The sequence below is a fragment of the Psittacula echo genome (assembly GCF_963264785.1).
Source record: "Psittacula echo genome assembly, chromosome: 1".
NCBI classification, from domain to species: domain Eukaryota; kingdom Metazoa; phylum Chordata; class Aves; order Psittaciformes; family Psittacidae; genus Psittacula; species Psittacula echo.
In genome coordinates, this window is record NC_137735.1 from 13,525,900 (window position 1) to 13,550,144 (window position 24,245).

Below are 24,245 nucleotides of genomic sequence, written 5' to 3' on the forward strand. Positions count from 1 at the left end.
AAAAGCCAGTCTGGCTCTGCCTCATTACTGGGACCTGATAAAAAACATTCTCAGCTTGGAATAAGCATCTGTGAAGAGGCTGGTTCAGCCCTACCCTTCCCCTTGCACCAGCAGGGTTCCAGGAATCAGAGCCTGCAAATTTCTAGGGAGTAAACACAGCCTGCACTAACCTCTCTGCTGGCTCATCTCTCTCCACTTAATCCTTATGCAAGATTTCTCTGCCAAAGTCCAAAACTTCGATTCACAAGAATGTTCTTGTGAAGCCTAGTTAACCACTCAGCTCTTTCATTCCCTGAGGGATGGAGCTACCAAAAGGAGACTTCGCTGGTAGTTCAGTTGTAATCATACAGCGTAACTCACAGCCGTTCATTAAGCACCAAACCTCACTACACAACACATAGGGAAGGTGAGTGCCTGACACAGGGATCCACAGAAGTCACTGTATTTTATGCCAAGCCATCCAGACCGGTCACTAGGGTACACCCACAACAGGAGTATCATGACCCAGGTGGGACACAAGAAAATTATCTCCAGCTAAGCTTCACAGCTCTGAGATCTTCCCAGGGAATTAGTGCCTTATGTCCCCTGAAACACAGCAAGGGACAATCTGATTCTTACCTAAATCCTTTACTGCCCTAAGACTTCTTTACCTTCCTTATTTTCAGAAACAAGACATATATGTACTTCCATAGATGCATACATGTACACATATTTACATTTTATTGTGCAATCCTTGTACTATTGTGAAGACTCTATAGACAGATGGAGACCTTATAAGCAGTGAAAAACCATAAAAGCAGATACCCAGCCATTCCATCTAACAGAGATTCCAGTCTCTCATATTGGCCCATTTAAGACACGAGTGGACAGTGTCAAGGAATAAGCCAAATGGAGACAAATGTCTGCTATGGCATTTCCTCCTCACTTCTTACATTTCCAGACTTCCCAAACCAGTGAGTGCATCATGAATCTTGATAGATTTTTTGTATGAATTTTGAATTTTTTCTAATCTTTTTCTGAAATTTTTTGTGTCTTTCTCATCCAAAGCATCATTCAGTGCTGTGCTGAATTGCACATGAAAGCATGGTTTTGTTTTCTTTTAAACCTGCAGATAACATTGTGGCCTTGAGTTACCAGGAGTGAATAACTTGCTTAGTCATCTCAGTAAGTTTCATAAGGAACCAGAACTGTACACAGACTAAAAAATGCAGGTGTATGTATATGAACGTACGGCTTCCTGCACACAAAACCATCTCAATGTTCATTTCTCTATAGCTTTCTTTGCACTCTCAGCATATTAACACCTTTTAGTTTTCAAATAAGCACTGTGCTCTCCACAGGCTTTACAAAATCTCTCTCCTTCATAACTTAAGCTAATTTAGATTCTACTGTCCCAAAGATAAAGTTTAGATTCTTTTCTTCCTATCATATATGCATTTATCAGTACTGAATTTCAGCAGCCATTTTCTTGCTACCCTGCAGCTCAGAACCATGACTATCGCTATCCACTGCAGCTCTTTGCAGTCAGATTTAATTTTGACTACTCTGGTATCATAAGAGGACTTTATCACCTCACTATTCTCCTTACTTTACAACTCATAGAATAGTTTATTACTTTATATAACTCCTTTACAAATATAGTCAAAAGATAAAGTATCATAATGATTGGTAATAATAATATTACTGGCTTGTTTCTGCATTGCTTCAGGAACTGGCCTCAAAATGCTTTCCTAAAACAGGTGAGTTCAGTCTTCATGATTCATTCTTAATTTATGGAGGCTCATAACAAGTGAGAATTTACACTAGTGCAGGACATGAAGACAGATGGGGAGAAATCATGAAGGTAACCCCTTCTGGTTACTAAACAGTCATGACATGTTATGCAGTCTTCATTTATCAGAGATATGATTTGTCTGATGTAACTTATTAAAACTAATCTTACCTGGTGTTCAGAATCAGACAGTTTTGGTTCATCCCCAAAGTCTGAGATGTAGAAATGAAAGTTTTCTTTTTCTCCGCCTATGAATTGACTTTTTGATTCGTTTTTGTGAGGTGCACTTGTGTTTATTAGAAAAGTAAAGAGAAAGTCAATAGAAACAAATTGCTGGCCTACCATGATGAGGATTTGCATCTGTTACCCTGATCCTTTCAGGACCATGTTTCAGTACACTGAATGCTCTGATATATGCACCACCACATAAACTTTAATTCCCAAAGTTGGATGTCCATTTGGTGAAGTGTAGCTACTACAATGATATAGTTACTTGCTTTGGCCATTTTTCCAGGCAGGCTTCAAAAATGAGGTTTCAGATACTCATTAGCTTTTTATATTTCCCTCCATGAAAATGTGAAGGGAACACATTATTGAAATTATGGCTTTTGTGTGATCACCCTCTTCCCTAAAAAAATGAATTTGAAGATATGCTTACAGAAAGATTACTAGCTTGAACATGCTATGCTCGCATCTTTAGGCAGTTTGGCTTGGTATAATGAAGAGAGTGACATTTGGACTGGTAATTCTAAGCCAGTAATAATGAACAGGAGTCAAAGGCAGAGTGAAAGGGCTTATGGGACCAATCATTAGTTATTAGTGCCCAAAACTAAAGCAGATTCAATCATCTTCTTTCTAATTACGTGAGACTGCAGGAGCAATCTCCAAAAGAAGAGATATCCAATACAAAAGGAACAAGAAATGGATTAGTGAAGAGCAGCCACTTGAAATGTTCAGAAAGAGATGGATTTAAACTGAACTAAGGTCAGCAGAAGTGGCAAGAAAAGAAAAGTCATACTGTAGTCTCATCCATAAAGCATTCAGATATTATGGGGATTATGGTAATATAAATATCTCCAGAGACATTAAGTGACAAAAAATAACTATTAATAAAAGTATATTCAGTGAGATATATTGCAAATCATTATGAATGTTCAATACCAATCAAACTGAAATGAAAGACAGCATCCAGGGACTCTGGATTTGAATCTGAAAAGACAATTGAAAGGGTAAAAAAAAAGGAAGTACAAAGAGAGTGATAATAAATTTTGTCTTATTAAAAATGCAGAGAATATAAAGTAAGCTCTTCACCTATGATATGGACAAAATCAGACAATATGATTTAAAGCATCTTAATATTCTTAAAATATGCTCCCTCAGCTTCTGCTGTTTATTCTGAGAACAGAGAGCTGTCTGTTCACTTAGAACTGTTCAGTACCTGTTAGAAAAGAACCAGGTATGGCCAAATAGTAGGAAATATAGTAAGGAAAGAGAGGGAAATGTGCAGCAGCCATTTGTCTGCTTTAATCTGTGGCAGAATTTTTTTGTATGGCTGCATTGAACAAATACTGAGAAGAGAAATAAGGTGTACTAGCAGCTTAGGAAAGAGGCAAGCCTGTTTAGATCAATCTCATAGCAATGCTATTGGGGGGTGTTAATAAGTAGAAAGACTTCTCTTTCAAAACTGTTAGAATGTTTTTAAATGTATCCATTAGAATTATTTAAAATATGTATTTTATGTGAGCTTATTGCTCCCTTGCAATTATTAAACTAGTTCTGCAGAATTCTAACCCATTTTCATGTACACTGGAGATGTGAAATACGTATTCTACTAAGTAAAATATGGCTATATGATTTTACTTTCATTAGCTGGCTGATAATTTCGATTAAAAATTTGTGAAGCATCTAACTGAGGTGTAGGTATTCCCTGTGTTTTCTCCTGTTCTTTGTTTGCTCATCTCTTTAATCTTAAAGACATCTTTCAGGGAGAAGAGGTGGCTCAGGAAACATAAAGGATAAGAAATATGATTCCAGTGCAAGCAAATATTGAATCTATTTCTTCTTTTTTTGGCTATTACAGGTTTGGGATATTCATAAAGAGTTATAAGATGTATGTGAATATTTGTTTAGTGATAACGCCACAAAAATAGCAAAATAATCTGTGCTCTGTTTTTTAATAAAACTACAAAAATAGTGTGGCTTTATCTGTACAATATCACTTCCACACCCCCCACCCATCCTCCACCTCCAAAAAAATATTGAAACTGTAGCCTACAGCTGCTAAATGAGATCAGGTTCTTGAAAAATTGCTGGTAAGTCTGTAGGAATACACATTCAGATACTGTGGAATTGGTGCTGCATTTCTAGATATAATAAAGCATCTATCCGTAGAAATAGATTTAAAACCAGGAAAAAATAATTTGTCAGCAAAATTCATGTAAGTACAGCTTCAGCCTGTACATGCAGCCCTGAGGGTATAGAAAGGTGTAAGGAAAGCCACGATGAATTATTCTGGCGTAAACTGAGTAACCTTTTCCCTCTGGTATAATAATATCTGAGTCTCTCATTGCTCTTCCTTTATTCCCATTAACTTGAATTCACTTTGCGCTTCAAAAATTTGACCTCTGCTTCCCCCCTTATTAACATGTTTGCCTAAGAAAAGTATTACAGAAGTCTCTCCCTGCCCTTCTTCAGCTCTAATATGATTTAAACAAGAAATGATTGTGATGAGGCTTTAGACAATGCAGGATCGGTTATAGGTCTATCCTAAATATTTTCTTTTACCTTGTCAAAGCCAATCAAGCAATGACCAAAACACATGCTGTTCTAGATGAAGTACATGTGTTTTATCTTTTGCTTCCATTTTGCCTGTACTCCATTTAAAATTTCTCCTTGATGTCTCATCAACCTCTCAGAGTCCTTTATAGCTTGTGCTGTTACTGTAGTTGTGCAGTATGAAACAAATAAAAAAATCTTCCTATGCACAGCTAAAAAAAATTGAAGAATAAGAAACTAAAACCATGTCAATAGAAATTATTTAATGCTAGGGAGCACACACAAAGGGATTTTGAATGTGTTTTACAAAACTAGTTATTTTATTCTATATTTCAAAAATTGCTATCTCTCTATTGGGTTTCCTTGACATATGACTGTGAAGCAGGTGAAAGAGTTGTATCTGGAAATAGGCTAGTTGTATGAACAACTTAGCAGAAACACATCAAATTGATCTATCAGTGCAATCTTTTCCTGTTGTTGTTATTACAATCTTAATCATTTTGTGTTCTGTGGTTAATAAAAACCTTACAAAGTTTAAGAATTTCCTTGTTCACTGACACCAGAACTGATTCAGAGAAGTCAGCCAAGACCTTTCTGAAAACCTCTTATGAGCTGACTTGGTCTGGCTTTTCTTGTTTATGGCTCTTACATAAACATATGGCTCTCCTGTGCTAAAGAATCTGCCGGACCTTCTATTTCTTTGCAAGTCCTTGCTGCAGTTTCTGCGAGCCATCAGTACTGGGAATAGACATGTCCCAGATTGTAAGAGAAAAAATGGGGTTGCCCATGGCATAATTTCTTTCATGACATCATGTCAGCTGTGCAAAGTTGACGATCCCTTTCCCAGTTTTATTTACAGAAGGCAGTAATTACCTGCACTGTAAGCAATAAGTTAGTCACCACTTTTTAATTAATTTCTTATATTTCACAGCTCCATTACAAAGGCTTGCAGATACAATTAGGTCAAATAAAACCACTGAATATACTTGGATGAAATGCAAGATTTGATCAAAGACACAAACAGCTCTCCTGTTATGAGCTGTATTTGTTAATACAAATGGGTCCACAGTGGCACCAACTCGCACACAGTAAACTACGTGAAATGCAGTGTATTAGTTGGACCAGGAAAACTATTGACATCCTTGGGATTCAGGCTTGTGTCTGATATAGGTTTAATATTTAGCTGTGTTGAAATAAACTTTGTTTTTATAGCGGTGAAGTATGAATAGTGTTTCCAAGTCAGAACACTGCAGTTCATACTATTAAAATTTCACAACTTATTACTTCTCTTAGTTTTGTTTTGTGAAAAAGCTCCTTTTATTGTATTCCTTTTGCTTTATTGCCAACAGTTTCTCTGCAGAGTGACAGTGATATTTACCTTATCTCTTTAACATAGTTTGATCACAAGCACTTTGGCTTGCTTTCAGAAGAGGAAAAACTACCAAACCATGACACACTCTAAGAAGAAGAAATCAATGGAAATCCAAGCCCTTTAGACCATGCTGCATTAATCACTTTTTTCTTAAGCTGAGAGAAAGAAAAAATAAATCTCAAATTCATTTCAATAGTGAATGCTAAACAGGCATTAAGAATTGCACTTACTTCTCTCTGTTGAATATGATGAATTCTTTCCTAACAGTTTCCAAGCACTGCTGCAGGTGCACGTTCTTTAGAAAACAGCATGAATAAGTTGATTAAAAATGATGGAAAATCATAGACAAAAATCACAACAACTGAAACAATACTGAACAGAGAGGCTTATGAATGGATACTGTCAAAAGGCATTTTGAAGGCTCTTCAAAAGTGACAGCACAATCAATCTTTCTTTTGGAAGAAATTCCCCACAAAGAATTCTATGTCTGATAGCTCTAAGAAGAACAGCTTGCATGAGCATTCAGAATCATTAAGGGCAGCAACAGAGTTCTTAAAACCTCACTGAAATGAGAATTCAAGTCTGGAAAATTATTATTTCTTAATTGTCTCCCAAGTGTAGACTGTTTATACAATCAGTCATTCTACATGGGACACATTAATCAAGATTGCAAGAAATGGCTTTAAAACATTTATAAATAACAAGCTTTCCATGCTGCATAGTTTTCATTTTCCATATTATCAGTGGATAAATACTCTTTGTAACTATCTGTCCATGTGTGGGAAGCATATTTGCCAACTGGCAACAATTTTTCATAGCTTAAATGAGCATCTGAGTGAATCTTAAAAATTATTACAACTTAAACATGCTGTTACTATTTGAAATAGATGGTTGCTTTTCATCTTGCTTTGGAGATCATTTATGCTGTATGTAAAATGACTGACTTAGACACTGAGTCTATTTTCAGAGATGACAAAACTGAGTCTTGATAACACTGAGTTTATCTATTAAAGAATTTAAATGAAATGCCACTGATCACAGCCACAGTCCCCAGCTTACCAGTGGGCAGGTTTCCTTAGCTCCATCTTTGGCTTTGTTTTTGGCAAGTCGTTTTTTCTTTTTATGGAGAGGTTTGGACTCTAAAATCATTTCTTCAAGTTCAAATGTAGGATCACAGTTCAGTCTTCCTTTCTGGTACAAAAGGATTCAAAATTACTCTTTGAAGCATCATGGTGGTTTTTCAGCTTGCCAGTCAAGTGTTAATACCATTAATAATGATCCAGCTTCACAACCACACTAAAATGAAAACTGTCTTTTTAGGCCTGGACTGATACTTGAATTTTAAATAAGTGAGATAAGATAAAAGTCATAAAGCAATTATAAAGACTTAGATCCTCTTCCTAGTTGTACAAAGATGTATTCCTAGAGTGACTCCAAGTATGTCACTCCAATGAGACAGATTAATCTGGCCCAGGGCATTCATCAGAATATCAGTTACTGCTGAACAAAAATGACAACTGTAATAGTGCAGGAGGGAAAGGGAGTACTTCTAAGACCTTACTTGTTAAAATCTGCTTTTCTGAAGAGATGAAGGTGGATTCAATTATCTAGCTCCTGTCCATGGTAACAAAGGAAGGAGGGGGCCTTTTTTGGTTAGCAGCATTTATGGAAAAAACCAGTTCATAGAATCATGGATTACCAGGTTGGAAAGGACCTCAAGGATTATCTGGTCCTACCTTTCTAGGCAAAGCATGAGCTAGTCTAGATGTCCCAGCACACTGTCCTGCTGAATCTTAGGTGTCCAGCATTGGGGAATCCACTACTTCTGTGGGTAGATTATTCCAATGGCTGATTGTTCTCACTGCGGAAAATTTTCCTCTTGTGTCCAACCAGAATCTCTCCAGGAATAACTTGTGCCCATCACCCCTTGTTTTTTCTATGTGACTCTTTGTAAACAGAGCCTCCATCTTCTTTGTAGCCACACTTTAAATACTGGAACATGGTGGTAAGGTCTCCCCTGAGCCTCCTCTGCTCTAGGCTGAACAAACCCAGCTCTCAGCCTTTCCTCACACAGCTCCCCAGTCCATTGATCATGTCTGTGGAACTTCCCTGGACCTTCTCCAGCCTATGCACAACTTTTTGCATAGCAGAGACCAAAACTGAGAACAGTATTCCAGATGTGGCCTGACAAGCACTAGATAGAGTGAGACAATGACATCTTTATCTCTGCTGGGGATGCCCTCACTGATGTAACCCAGCATGCAGCTGGCTTCCTCTGCCGCGGCAGCACACTGTTCGCTCATCTCAAGCTTGCTGTTCACTAGGATCTCCAGGTCCCTTTCCATAGACATGCTCACTAGCTGGGCAGATCCCAGCCTGTGCTGCACTCCTGGATTATGTTTTCCCAGGTGCAAGACCTTACACTTGTCCTTGCTGAACTTCATAAAGTTCATGCTAGCTCACTCTTCCAGCCTTTCCAGGTCATCCTGTAAGATGGCTCTCCCTTCTGGAGTGTCCGCTTCCACTCTTAGTTTGGTATCTTCAGCAAATCTGATCAGGATATGTTTGATCCCATCTTCCAGACCACTTATGAAGATATTAAACAGACTGAGCTCAAGGTCGATCCCTTGAGGATCTCACTGGTGACAGGTTGCCTGTTTGAAAAGGAGCTATTTACCCTCACCCTCTGGGTGCAGCTGATCAGACCGTTCCCACCACAACACAGTGCAATTGTCTAGGCCCATAATGTATCAGCTTCTCTCGGAGAAGGTTGGGGGAGACTGTATTGAAAACACTGGGGAAATCCAGGTAGACAATGTCCACTGCTCACCTCACAGCAACTGAGTAGGTTACTTTGCCACAGAAGGATATCAGGTTTGTCAAGCACAATTGGCCCTTGGTGAATCCGTGCTGGCTTTTCCCAATCATGTGCTTCATTTCAATTTACTATGCTTTTTCTTACCTGTTACTTGCATTACTTAAATATTCTAAATTCTCCATTTTTATGTTAATTTATGATGCTTGAAACTAATCTTTGTTGTATCAGGAAGCCCTTTCCAAACAGGTTGATTGGAAACATCATTTTTATATGGCCATTTCCTTCCTTGATTCTTTTCAGATTCTTCTTTAATTCTTTTCAGGTTCTTGATTCTTTCAGATCTTTTCAGCATTAAAGTTTACAGGAGCATAGTTTATGCCTTGAGGGTGGTTTTTTTAATTCTATTCATTAGTGCAGCAAAACCATCTCATGACAACATTTGGGATTGAGCTTTCCCTCTCCTATTTAGGGGTAAGAGCTAGGGTACAGCCAGAAAAGCTATGGTTCAGTTCACAACTTGGCATCTTAATTACTGGGTCAGGGTTTTGCTGCTCCTTAAGGTCAGCATAACCTGAACTCCTTTCTTCTTCTCATTCTCTCAAAACATAAAAAAACCCATGCAAACCATTTGGATTTTGTGATGGAAGATCTGAAAAGCAGCCTGTTTTCTTCTGAGAGTTCAATCACACCATTGTCACTGGCAAGGTGGAAGTACTAAGATAAGTCATATATAAATGGCAGGTATTTAGCAACCAAAGACACTAAGCAGTAAAACCACATCAAAAATCGCTTGTATAACTTATGGTCTCCTATAATGAAACATTTGATTTACAGATCACTCTATCATTTTATTCATAGCTAAATCTGTATCCTTAGAGTATAATATTAAGATTTCTGATGCTTTTTCCTGCATAATATCCAGTCGGGTTAAAAGTTTAAGTAGTTAAAGTTTAAGTTTAAAAGTCGGTAAAGTTTATTTTTGTTTTAATTAATGGAAGTTTATGGTTTATTTATATTTATTTATAAATAAATAATTCTTTAAATTTAATCTATCAGTTCCTTTTTTTGAGCATGTACAGTTTTAAGATTTGTTTGATGCACTTAAATGCATCACTTTAATTCTGAAGCTTTAAAAATGAAAACAAATAATATTGAAGTAATTTTTTGCTTCCTTTATCAAATATCTAGCATACAAAAAAACTACTAACAATTTGTAACTCCAACCTGAATAGAAATGAACTAAGTACAGCAGAAAGAAACACATGTACTTGTTATGTAAAAAACAATGTTTATGGAATCAAACTACACAGGGAGAAATTTAACAATAGGACCTTCCTACCACAGGCCTCCCATGTGTCCTCCAGCCTGCAGAAGGCAGGCAATCTCCTGACAAAAACAGCATGCTGCCAAAATGTATAAAACTCTCTAAATACAGTTACTCCCAAATCCCAGCCTGTGTTGGGCTCAATTCACCCTCTCACCAAAGCCTGAAAACTAAGGGAGATGCTATTGCATGGTCCCAGTTAGGTAAAGGTTTTACTGGTGCAACAGAGAAAAAAGTTCTTGGAAAATGCCTGGCCAAAACAGTTATTTATGTTTATGAAACAATAAAGTTTATTATAATAAAGAAATGTGCTTGAACAAGACACCTTGACACTTGCCTTCTCACTGATTTTCCTAGTACACCTGATCAAGCAGGAGGAACAAGCCCTGCAATATCAACCCCTGTCCTGAAGTGCCTGGTAGGGCTTGTAATGGGACTTTCAGATTAATCTGAGTAAATAAAAGTAACTTTTTATTTCCTTTTAAATGCAGAATATTATTTTGCCTCCAATATTATAAGTTCCTGACAAAATACAAATAATGTGGAGCCAAATGAGAGAATCGCTGTCTGACAGATGTTTAATGGATGCCAGTTCAAAGCATTTCAAGAGAACTTAGTCTTTTCTCAGTTTCCACCACATTCACCACTGTCAACATCAGGCACAGAGACAAGCCACTTGGCTAATAGAGGAGTCCCAGACAAACTGGTTGCACAATTGCATCTGAAATCACATTTAAAGTTTCTTTTTTTGCCATTCTTAAGAAAACAGGAAACTTCTCTGTACTTTCTCAGTAGTAAGGTACCTCTAAATCCAGACAAAAAGAAGCAGACAGCTACATGATAACTGTGAATTAAGGAGTTAGGGTTACAGGTGCAAACTGCCACACACTTCTTGTGCTCCAGCTCTGGGTGTAAGCCAGCTGGATGTAGAAAACTTGCAGTCCCTTTATTAGATCCTATTATCACAGCCAAACTGCCACACCTCACTGCTTGGGAGGCAGGCTTAGCAGTGTGCCACACATCCCATTAGCTGGACTCACTCCTGGACTGAAGCTGGCTTGAATCCGGTTCTTGGGAGAAGAGTTAAGATGGAAGATATGGCCCTATGAATTCAAGTGTGATTGGGAGCAAGGAGGAGACCAAAGAGATGTTTGGGGAAAGGAAAACACTGGCGCAGCAGCAGGAGCAGAGAACAGACTTGCAGGTTTCAGTAGCTGGTTTCACTGAAGCAGGCTTAAGTCCTCTCTCTTGACTTTAAATCCTAAGACATGTACCTGTGCACATATGGGCTTTGCAGAGTCTGGGACTCCTCTGCATCCTCAGGCATGTTGTACCTCTGGGTATGGGATCTCTCTTTTAAAATACAACGCAGGATTGTGAAGTTTCCCACATGCTGACAGCTGGATGAAATTTCCATCTAAGAGTAGGAGGTCTAAATTATTTGTTGAGTTTTGTCTGAGAAGGAGTCAGGGCACACCTCCAATATCTCAGAGAGCAGATCTAACTTAGAAAATAGGAAAACAGGAAAAGCAGTCTTCATTCGTCTTGTAGATCCACACCACCAGGAGAATGGAGTTCATTGTCCACCAGTTCAGGAAGGAACTTTTTCTGCAGTGCTTTGCTTAGGGTAGCAACCTGAAAGAGCATAAGGGAAGGGCCCAGCATGGCATAGCAGTTACTCAGAGCACAGAGGTGTTGAATGAGAGGGAAGGAGTCCTGGCCATGGAGTTTCACCCCAGTGAACATTGCTTTAAAGTGCCTGAGAGGGACCAACCTTTCTCTTCACCTGTTGTGCTAATTACCTGCTATATTCCTGGTCTTTCCCCAGGCTTGCAGAGGGAGGCCATGCTTGCCCACTCATAGCTTTCTTCTCCTGCAGAATGTTGCTCCCAGGAAAGGCTCTGGTCAGGTGCCAAGAAGCACAGCAAATACTGTCAGCACTGTCTTGGCAAACTGCCTGGTTGCCTTTGCTCCATTAAGCAATGCACTCTCGCCCTCAGCTTCTGCAAGGCTGAATCCTGTCCCCATCATATTTAGCAAGAACTCTAGCGTGCAAGAGGACAGGGTTTAGCTATACCCTCTTCATCCTCTTTATTTATGGTTGCATAAACAAATTATTATCAGACTTTTTTCTGCTGCAAATTTGTTATGAGAAAAATTATGGTACAGTATGAGTGAACAAAGTGGAGAAGCATGTTAACACCACAGGCATTGCTTTTTAATTGTATCTATTTATATATGATCAAAATGGAAATATCCAGAAAATACCAACAAAATAAGACCACGGTAAAAAGAGAAACCATCAGGTTCCCTAACAGAATCTTAATGTTTTAGCGTAGGAAAATATCACAAAGAAAATAAGTCAGTCTTTTGGAACAGTGTTTTTTAAGTGAAAAAGGAACAGCACACTGAGATGTTAAAAAGTTTTGCAAATGTTAATCAGATGCCCAACTTTCACAGCAGCAACCATCATCTTGGTATTATTTGGCTCCGCAACCATTTGCTCTAACGGCTGAAATGCGAAGCCTGGAAAATGTTTTTTTATTTGCAAGGAAACAAAACATGAACCAAGGTTAATGAGTTTTTGTTGTGATCTAATAAAATGGGCCAAATTTTCCCTTAGCTGTGGCTGAGTAAATGAAAGTAGAATCCAAAAGAAGGCTTGTTTGAGAAGTAAATCACTGAAGAGCAATAAATACAAGTGTAAAAAAGTAAACAAGCAGTGAAAATTAAAGTCAGAATTTGCAAACACTGTTCACCTGAAATATTGACTTACATTAGGAACAAAGCCTGGGGTCACAGCCTTCTCTAGAACAGCATCCCAGTTGACATCAGCTAAGTATGGAGAGCTTTGGATGTCTGCAAGGCTTGAAAGACGGCACTCTGGGTCCTTAGTGAGGAGCTGTGAGCAAGCACAAGGCATTTTCTAAGAGACTGTATGCCATATGAAAGAGCAAATGCATCACATGCATAAACTGTATGATACGCATTCTGAGTAAGGAAATGGCTAGGGAATCTTCTAATGGCTCCTGGAAGACCTAGTCTAAAAAAATAAAAGTGATAACTCATAGGATATGAATATGATTTAATTGCCACCAGATGGCTGTTGCAGGCATGAAGCGCATAAATGTATTAGTAACAAAAGTCTGTTTACAGCTACACAAGAGTCCAAGCAACATGAACCATCACAGTTCAATGACAGCCAACAATTTGTATTTCATCTTAAATTTATTGGACTATATAGTTACACTTGGCATCCTAGCAGCAATTAAGATAAATTATTATCAAAAATAGATTGCTCACTGCTGCAAAAGAAATTGATCTTCTATTCCTCTATTCATCAATTCACAAATATTTCCTGCTCAAATAACAGTATTGATGATCTGAAATACCTAAGAGAGAGAGATGATCACTGCAGTATGGCCAGAAAATTAAAGCAAACAAAACCCCTGGGATTCCAGGGAGAAAATGATTTCCAGGGCCATGATACATTCAGAAAGAGCTCCATCTTGTAGTGTAGTAACATTTACAGAAAGGTGTCTCAACTTTAGTTTTTGCAACTATAGCAACATAGAGCAGGGAGAAATAGAAATCTTTTCGCTTCTAAGTTCCTTGGCTGGAAACTGTAGCAGACATTCAATGTGCAGAGTGGTCCTTCATTCCCTCTCCCATATACACAACCAGGGTGGGAGAGAATGAGGCCAGGGGGCAAAGTAGAAATTATTGATCCCCAAAGTAAATACTGCACCATTCACAATCAGAAAAGTCTAGGAATAAGCCCTGCCTTCCTAACCTTGAAATTTTGACTACTTAATGTGTGTGCTTGTTTGAAGTCTCTGCATTGTTGGAGGGGTTTCTGGAAGAGGAGAGAAGACAGGACAGAAGTGTTTGTAGCTTTCTTACCTTTTTCAGTAGTGTTATCATGCCCTTGCACCATGCAGATGAGTAGTGAACTTTTTCTAGCTTGAACATGTTCAGTATCTCATCAATAGGGGTGGCTGAATGAATTTCATAGGGTCTCTGGGATAAAGTTAAATCAATATCAAGTCAGCACAAATGGATAAAAGAGTGTAGAAAATCACATTTTCCTTAACTCAGTGATGTTTATGCTGGAAATATCAAAAACATCAAAACATCTTATAACAATTTTGGGGCTAATCCTTCTTTGCATGTGTGATTTTCTTTGGTTGTAATGAATGTAATTACTCAGAGATGCATTTCCTCTGCAATTTTTTCTCTCATTAAAAGAAGTATAAGTTCAGATGGGATGACCGAAGAATTTTGTTCCTGGTGCATTCTATGTGAAACGTGGATTATGTTCTTGTGGTCTAAATCGACAAAGTGGTGAAGTGGTGGCTGAAAAGAGATTTGTCATCCTGATTTTACTTAGTAGATAGAGAAATATAAAAATGCTTACAAAAGTCTGTGTAAGAACCACAGTAAGAAAAGTAGACTCCAAATCCTAACCCTTTGTCTTTGCTCTTTTTGAAATCTTAAATTAACTCTAAAATTAAAACTAAAATTGGCACAGGATCTGCTGTCCTGTGTTTACAGTGCCTAAATTCTTCTACAACTGAAGAGAAGGTCCAGGCTTTACAGTGCTTTGTTCATGAAGATCACTGTGATTTATCTTTTACAAAATGCAGTTTTTGGAAACAACAGTATTACATATAAATTTGTATTCTTATTAATTATTGTGCACATATTTTTAAAGACCTGTATTTGTGAACCAAGTTGTTAGAATGATACTTGATGTATTTTTTAAAAAAAAGGATAGAATGCGAATTGTTTGTGAATTAAGTTGTACCCGGCTGGTGACAAATACGTGATATGAGATTTGCAGCCAAACGTCATCATAGCAGCAGTGTGCAAATTGATGCATCATAATTCATTCATGACACAGAGTCACCTTCTAATCTAATACCCTCAACAGCAAAGGACAGACACTCATTATCTTCACTAAGAACTGAATCATCCCTTGACTTTTGCTATCATGTACTGCTACAAGATTATAATTTAAGACTATTTCTAGATGTCAGCTATCTAATCTGATAGTGAATTGGAACCACTCTTCATAAAGGCCTAGAAAATATTCTTATTTTGAGAAGATTCATGCACATGTTTAACTTTGAACATATGTATGAAAATAAATTCATTCCAAAGCATTGAGATATTCTAAAAATAAACCCAAGGATTGCTTAAATCTCTTTGCTCTGATTCACATTCAGTTAGTCTGTTATCATTTAGCTCTATCATGTCCATATGAATTCAACAGGACCTAATTGCCTCCTCTAAATACATAGTTTTCTTGAATGAAGTTCAAAACTGTTATTTGAAATAGTCTGTCATATGTCCTTCCCTTCCTGTGGTGATGCTGCCCTAAAACAGCTATTAAAAATGTAAAGTTAACATTCTGTTTATTGTCAGGAAGTAACCTACTGCTGATTTAGACTTCATGTAACAATACGACCAATATGATTATTGAGCCAGAATTTGCACCAATCATTGTAAATGGTGGTTTAGCTCTCAAAATCACAACTTTAAGAATGGTTCTGCCCTTGCCCTTCCCCCAGTGGAAAATCCTTAGAAATCTACCTTATTTTAAAGATTATTAGCATTCTGCAATCTTGATTTTTTGAGATTTGTAGAGATTTTTAGTATTGTTATGATCTTGAATTATAAATGGCCATTGTAAGTTTGGGCTTTATAGGCACTTCACACTTATATCTCCCGGATTTTTCAGCTACCTGATCCTCTTGAGGGTCAGAACCCTTCTGTTTAATTTTGAAATAAGGGGAAAAAAATATCTGGTTTGCTTTTGTTCATGAAGTTTGTTGTAAACTGTTGATATTGCAGTGAAAGCCAGAGTTGAAGAATTCCAACTATAACTTCTTTCCTTCACCTTGTCTATACTGAGGGCATAGTATATACAGTCACTATAATATTTTAGCAGTGGTCTATACCTTAGGAACAGAGTGATACATGTCATGGTTTCCATCATGCAGTTTAATTCCATGGACTTGATGCAAAGCTTTATGATTTACTTTTTTTTCTCATTAGGCCTCTTATTAGAAACTGGTTAAGGAAAGAAACGTGCCTGCAACATATTGAGGAATGCTAGCACTACTGTAGATAATCAAAAAATAGTCCTGACCGCTCTGTACCAGGCACAACCTACTCCTGTAGCTACAGCCCTGTTTCCAGCGATGTGCTGTCTTGATTGCCTGGTAGTAGCGAGCAAGGTGTGAGAATGGCTGCAGTGCCTTGATCACCCTGAGCCTCCCCTGAGGACCTTTCCATCTCACAACAGTAGAGGCAAATAAAAACAAAAATGGAGCTCAGTATAAAGTAGCTCATTCTTACTTAGTTCCTCTTGAATTCAGCAGGCAGAGTCACACATTACACACAGCTCAGAGCTGGAAAATGGTTGAAATTTCTGATGATTCTCGTTTCTAATGCTCCTTCTTTCCTTCCCTCCTGCCTTCCTCATGCACTAGCATGCACCCTGCAGGAAGTTATATATCCGGGTGGCTCTGTTCAGCGCAACACACTCCTCTTTCTGCAGCAGAAGCAGGTGGGCTGCACGGAGCACCCACCTACCTGCTCTGTGGCAATGGGGCATTCTTGCTGCTGAACAAAGTGCTGCAGAAGCGTGAAGGAGAAGGGAGCTGCCTGCCTTCAGGTTTAGCCTGAAACCTTGTACTCACAAGCTGCTTCTTTGCAGCTGTCTGCACAGGGCTGCTGCAGCAGATAGAGATTCAGAACTCACAGTTGTTACAGACAGCAATATGCCTCTGCTTAAGCACATTTCCTCAACTCACCACTACTTCTCTTGCCATTGTTATTGTTCATTTAGGCCTTGTCTGGACTAGAAAAGTTTAGAAATAGAATTCAGGAAAAAATATACCTTTTCCTAGTCCGTACAGAGGCATGGGCTGCAAAGCCACCCTCCCGCTTGCTCAGTGAGCAAGAGCCATTCTCCAGGAGAAAACAAGCAGCTGCCTTGGTTGACTGGGGCATGGACAGATTTAGTCTCAACTTTGCTTTGTCTTTAGCCAGATCGATTTATTCAGAAAAGATTGTATGGATCTTGGCAAATGGATACCATTCTGTATAATTTCTCATTTAGTAAAGTGACTTTGTCACATTAAAGTGATCTTTGATGATTAGCCTTGGGAGTTCAGCTTTCATTACACAATCATTCATTGTGCTGCTTTCTTGGAGACACTCACTGGTGAAAGCGTTGGTAGAAAACCAGCAGGATTTTCTTTTAATTTATTATATGTATAGCTAGTACTACTCTCTATGGCTAGGGTTGAGGATGTATTATGCTTATCACTTAACTGTTCAGGTTTTAACTGTTCAGGTTAAAATCTTCCATTCTGAGAAGAATGTCAGCTATCAGCTTAAAAACTCAGTAGATTTTCAGAATGATGTAGAGAAACCCTTTTCTTAAGGGTTTTAATACCCCTGTGCTTTGAGAGCAGGCACTGAAATTTGGCATGGGAGAGTTCTTTGTATCAGGAGCATGACTTTTGCCATTTCTATGGAAATACAAAATAGATTGACCAAGTTTTATGCCTCTGAAAAATATGGCTTCTGGATTGAAGCAACAATGTGCAGACACTATGAAATGAAGTTTCCCATCCAAAAATGGGAACAATAATTGTTCTTTATTTCTAGTTTCCTTTGCCTGTCATCCTAAATGAAACTGAGATCTTTGTGGGATGGATTGTCTCACATTCCAAAGTGCTTAACAGGAGAGTGTAGCAGTACTGAGTTAATGTCATATGATAATAATCCCTCTTTTCTTTAAAAACAGCATACTGCAATGCAATAAAATACTCTAAAATAGGAATTATAATAATAATTAAAAACCCCCATCTGCTTTAGCTATGTCATTATCCTGAAATAGTATCTAAATTACTGTTTTCCATAGGGATAGTAAATATTTAAGCAACAAACTTCAATCCTTTGAACCAAAATCGAGAAGAATTTTCCATTACCTTCAGTGATGTTTGACCATGCTCAGGAAGATTTTTCATTAAGCTTTTTCACATAATTGATTAGATAAGTAACAAGTGCACTGGCAGATAAGCATTTTCTGTAGTTGGGCCAAACATCTTAGGATATTGCATTAGCTCTTTTAAGGTATCAGCCAGAGAATCAAAGATATAATAAAGCCTAAAGTATCTCAACTTCTATTTGGAAAAAAGTTACTTTTGTAAAGTACCAATTCAGCATTGTGGAGAAGCCATTAAACATTAGGCCTTTATTTAGCCAAACACAGGCAAACGTAATTGAAAATGGGGTGAAACTTTCCCAAGAATGTTTCCAGCTGGGAAACACCCAGGACAGCATTCATGACCTGAGCCCCATCCACTCAGATTTTATCCTGAAGGGTGTGCTCAGGGGCACTGCAAACTTGGGGTCTTCTGTCAGTCGGTGTGTTAAGTAACAACATCAAAACCCATCATTCTTACCCAACCTCTCAGCAATTCATATGCTGTAATTCCTAACGACCACCAGTCTACTGGGTATGAGTATCCTGGACCTCCATCCATAAAGGCCTGGAACACTTCTGGAGCTAAATCAATAATCAAATCAAACAAAAAATTGTTATATTAAGGTTAGACTATGGATCATTAATGCTGACAGCTGAAAAAATGAATAAGGATGTGGTTAACTGGAATGAAATACATTTGTAAGCACAGCATTTTCAGGATGCAGCTTCAGTGTGTAGGTTTGCTGGCAGCAAAAGACCTTCATTGGTCAGGGTTTTTCTGAATTCAATAATTTTATATGTTAATTAATACCTGGTTCATTTAAGTTTTGTTATGTGAATGAAAATAAGGAATAGGAGGGGGATTACTGAACTGGAACCTTTAAAGTAATGCAAATATTTTATGGGACAAATATCTGCAAAGTGATTCTTTGTGACTGATGAAAGTGTTGAACATGGTGAATCTCATCCTTATTCTACATTTGGATAGAATTAATCAGATGGATAATAAAGGTATTCAACATAAGAAAATAGCAATTAAATACAAGTATGTATTTACACAAGTATCTTACACTGTATGCTGTAAGAAACACTGTCACGACTAGAAATAAATGCAAACAGCCAATAAAGTGATGAATTACATAAAAACAACTTTCCAGGGAGGGTGTGGGGAGATATTTTCAAAACAAGGATCCAGCTGGCTAATTTCAGCAAGAAAAACATACTAAATAATGTTGCCGTTGCTTCTTCAGAGTACCATCAATAAATAAGAGCATATGAAAGGAAATGAAAAGTCAGTCATGCTCTTCTAATTATTTCACAGCAGAATCTCAGTACACTTTGTGAAAACAACACTTTCCCTTGAGTTTTTCTCAACAACACTATCACCAACCACAACATCACGCTTGATTGCGATTACCATGTGAGCCTCTTCTGGCCGAGATACCAAGTCTAATATACCACATTACTACCTGATTACCATCACATCACTTTCTAATGGGCATACTGCAATGACTAATGTAATTTGGTCACGCTTACTTCCAAGTGGCAATGGGACTTTTTATGGTATTTAGAGAAGCACCTTTAATTAAAGAAAAAGTATTTCTTTCAGAGTTTTTGCAGTCCTTGCATTATGGATTGCAACCTAACAATTTACAACTCTAGACCTGACTTCAGAATGTCTTGAAGAGCCAAACCTAATAGACGATTTTGGCATCCATGAAGTAGATAGGAAGGAAAAGTAGGGAAAATAGGTATAGGTAAGGTATAGGTATTGTGCTGTGACCCGGTATAACATGGATCAACAACCCCATAAAAGTCATCACACTGAATTAGCTATGCCTCACCTCCAGATAACACAGCTTCATTTGGCATGCTCTGCCTTCAGATGTATTTCAGACCTTCCTTGAGTGCTGCTGTGGATCTTTGGAGAGACAATTTACATGCAGGCAGTGTGTCACATAGAGAGGTGCTGAGAAGGTAGGCAGGAGTTTTTGTGTTACTTTAGTGAATCAATGAACCTAAACTGTACATCAGACACCAAAGTAATATTCTAATGTTCTGAATATCACCATAGTAAAGGTTTGCTTTGTTGAGCTACATTTGTTACAGTTTTTGCCCAGTGTGCCTAGATAATGTATAATAGCTCATTACAGAAATAGCCTTTGTGACCTTTTTACTGAGGTATAAGGTATAATATTGGTTTCACTCTTTCTTTTATAGCTTTAGCATTGAATAATGTGACAGATCGCTATCAGATTTCTGCGAGGTAAAGCTGAAAGTACGTTATTGATGTAACCTATAACACTGCCAGAATGGTGCAGATGTTTTGTTAGTTAGTGACTGAGTTATCCACTTTTATTTCATTTGCTTGTCTAAAAGCTTCAAGGTCAACTCATCCCACATTAAGGAGACCAGTATAAAATTATTCATTTTGCCCACTGGCCCTAGTGTTCTGAAGCAATGTTTTCTCACCTTAACCTGATGGCATCCTTAGATTAGAAAATGATCAGTCAGGCTCATGTTTTTTAAAGCAAATGGACCCTTTTCCCCTGCTTTGCAGTCAAGCAGGACTGCCTCTCTTCATTCAGTCAGCTCCATTCAGCTCTCTTTCAATCAGCTATAAGCATCCACTTTGCAAGATGAGGGAGGGCTGACAGAAGCAATATGATTTACAGTATTCTACCTACAGTTTTTTTCTCAAGGTGAAATCTCAACCCTAATGAAGCCAAAAGACCTCTCCCCAGTTTCACAAGGCTATAAAAATACCAATCTCACACTAAGCTTGTGCTTAATGTGTCCAAAAACCTTTTTGCACTGAGACATTAGGTGCAAATGAAGGCCTCCAGGCTGTACAGCAGACTCTTAGAGTTTGACTGCTCATTCAGAAACATAGTGTGATTTTGCAGAAAGACAGCAGATCCTCCTAGTGATGGGGTTAGCCAAGCTTTGAAGAGCTAGAGCTGTGAAATACAGAACATAACATTAGGTTTTGCAGTAAGAAATAACTATGTCATGAGAACCAATCAAGAGTGCAAACTGGCTAGGACAAAAGCACAGGAAAAATCTGAAAGGAAAGATAAGTTTCTACATTGATTTTCTTTAGGATTGTTATTGAAATACACTGTCTGCAGTCTTATTATTTGAATTTTACCTCAGGCTCAGCTTGGACAGCCATCCTACTGCCTGCTGTGGGTATGTTCTTCTAAACGGTGATAAGATTTGAGCTTGACAGCTTGGAGCAAGTGCAACACAGCTCTGCTGTGTGCACCCTTGCTGCACACATCCTCTCTTATAACAAACTTAGGATGAGAAGAATACTCACATCTTTTACCCCCGTGCGAGGATTCTGCCTACAAAAGTTGATTCATGTGAACAAAAGTGACAGAGTGTACAAGAACAAGAGTTTCAGATATTTTTCCTCGAGCAATTTCTACTGAACAAAGGCTTTTCAGGAAAATATGTAGTTTTAATACTGGGCCTGATCCTGCAGATTCTTTTGGCTGAGAGTGGTAATTACTACCACATTCAGTTAGAGGGAAAGCAGTAGAAGTTTCCATGGTGGAAGCAGTGCTTTTAAATTGTGAAACTAAACCAAATAATACCAGGTCTAGCAGCAAAAGTGAATTCAAAGACAAGTGAAGAAGTGATGTAGTTGACAGGTCTTACAGGGTGCTTACAAGCATCTTTGTCGTAAAGGAGAACAGCTTTAATAGAGCTGCCCAAAAGAGTGCCTCCAACAGTAGTAACCTAGTCCAGGTTTGCTGCTCACCCCTCACACTTTCAGCAGGAGATTGGAAGAGAGATTCCTGAGGCTCCTGCTGACATTAATCACCTGATGATATTGCAATGCTGACGAAACTCAAGCAACCACCTTCTCACAGTGCATCTGAGTAAGGCAATGAAGGGCTCTAAGGGCAAAGTCTCAACTGGACCTTTACAGTCTCTTTCTCTCGGCATTCATTATGAACTGCACAGGCTCTTCACCTCTGCTAAGACACCTGAAAATCCTTTTCAGAGCTCTGTCTTTAGCTGCTTTTACACTGTATCTTTCTAGTAATACCATATCACTGCAGACTGTAGGAAGTAAATAAATGGTTATTTCTCTTTAAAATAAAACCATACTTGAGAACAGCTAATAAAAAATTTAACATGAAAGCAAATCCAGTAGTTCTGCATCCATCTCAGCAGCAGTGGCTCACTGGAATATCCATACTCCTGTTCTGTGGGTTTAGCAATATTTGGAGCTCCAAATAAGTTTGTGAGAGAGTAACTTCAGAAAAATCTATTCATATATATAATTAGTCACTGCAATTATCCTAGCAGTCAAATGCTCTACAGTGTAAATGATGTAAAGGATGTATCTCACATTGCACATATATTTCCCTAAAGATCTGCAAATAAAAGACCTGAAATTTTACTTAACTGGTTGTTAATTATGTACCCTGTTTGTGGAAGTTTACCTGTACTTTGCAATATAGTTCATGAACTTGAAATAAAAAGAATCAGTGTAAGTGCAACCACCACAGAACCCAATTTTCACTATTTCTTTGTACTGCAAAAAAGGATTTTGTACATTCAGATAAAATGCTTTTAAGTAGGGTTTCTAAAAATCTTCTTAGTACTAATAGGTATCACTTAACTTCACAGTTAAACTATAAGTACTTCAGATCTCTAAAGGTCAGACCATTTTAATTTGGTGCCGAATGATGTGTTGGAAAATGCTGGTGATGGTAATATAGCCAATTTGAGGTCTATCACTTGAAATAGCTGGAACAAAGAGTAGCTGTTATAATTTTTGATGGAGCATATTATTTAATCATAAAGATAATTCATCAGACTAAATCATAAAATGAAGAGCTTGGAGTGGCTCTGATACAAATCCTAAACAGCACAATGTGGCATTTCTTTTCTGACGAACTGATTTAAGTTTTACTTCCTTTGCAAGAAGCTAACCTAAGAGCACGTGGTGTACTTGCCTACCACTACCTGTGAGACTGCCACATGCTGATAAAGAAGCTTACACAGCTGGTACTTATTTTGAAGCATTGCCAACTTCCCTAGGCTGCTTTGAAACATTGCAAAGTTGGTGAGAGGGAAAGTGAAGCAAGATGAACATGTTAGACCCTTCAACTGGCCTTTGCCACACATAAGCAAATCAGTATACTTAAGCAATGACGCACAAGTGAGCCTTGCAAGATCGATTAGCTGTAAGGAGCTGGTTGTCTGTGCATAGCTAAATGTTGCTGAGGAGAGCTGGTCATTAATTGCTACAGAAATACCCTGTGCCACTGTTAATTTGACAAACTGAAAATAAAATAAAAAATAAAGCCATCATGGTTTGGCCTTACATTATGGAATGATCAAGTTCAGGTGGGCATGTCCAAAACATTTCTCAAGAAAGAAACCCCTGACATTAGTCATGCAGTTGGCTACTTAGAGCTCTCCATAGCCTATTTGCATCTCAGCAGAGACCCTACATGTCAATAAGGGGAATCAGAGGTTTGTGGTGTGTGGCAGGGATTGCAAACCAATACACTCTACTGTAGGTGTAGCAAAACATATCTTAGTGACAAGGATCCTGAAGAGGAGATCTTCATTAGGGATTGTACTGACAGGAAAAGGGGTAATGGGTTTAAACTTGAACAGGATAAGTTCAGATTAGATACAAGGAAGAAGTTCTTTACTGTGAGGGTGGTGAGGCACTGGAACAGGTTGCCCAGAGAAGTGGTAAATGCTCCATTCCTGGCAGTGTTCAAGGCCAGGTTGGACAGGGCCTTGGGCAACATGATCTGGAGTGAGGTGTCCTTGCCCATGGCAGGGGTTGGAACTTGATGATCTTAAGGTCCTTTCCAACCCTAATCATTCTATGATTCTATGACATTGGTTTTTATTGTAATGATTGAGATTTCATAGATAAAATAATAGATTCCAATGATATGATGAGGTCCAGCATGATACCATGCTGCCAGATATCATTCTCCTTCCTGATGTTAATCCCTGATCTTGAAAGAAAAAAAAAATATATGTATAAATTGATATATTTTGACATATACAATGCACACAATATAAACAATACTTTGATTGACTATTGCTGCATAAGCATTTAAAAGCTTACACCTTTCCAAATTTCATGTGTGAATGTCTTGATGTATAACACACATTGATAGTTTCACCTTGCCG

General features: G+C 38.1%; 1 protein-coding gene across 2 annotated transcripts in view; it reads right to left on the reverse strand.

The window, feature by feature from the left end:
• Window positions 1–24,245, reverse strand: part of STK32B (serine/threonine kinase 32B) — a gene marked incomplete at both ends in the record, with an annotated part of 167,693 nt that overhangs the window by 8,743 nt on the left and 134,705 nt on the right. For both annotated transcript variants that reach the window (XM_080634177.1, XM_080634178.1), the window contains 5 exons: window positions 6,149–6,213; window positions 6,978–7,109; window positions 12,837–12,962; window positions 13,964–14,080; window positions 18,544–18,647. In XM_080634177.1, coding sequence (XP_080490303.1) covers window positions 6,149–6,213; window positions 6,978–7,109; window positions 12,837–12,962; window positions 13,964–14,080; window positions 18,544–18,647 — 544 coding nt within the window. The remainder of the gene's footprint in view (window positions 1–6,148; window positions 6,214–6,977; window positions 7,110–12,836; window positions 12,963–13,963; window positions 14,081–18,543; window positions 18,648–24,245) is intronic.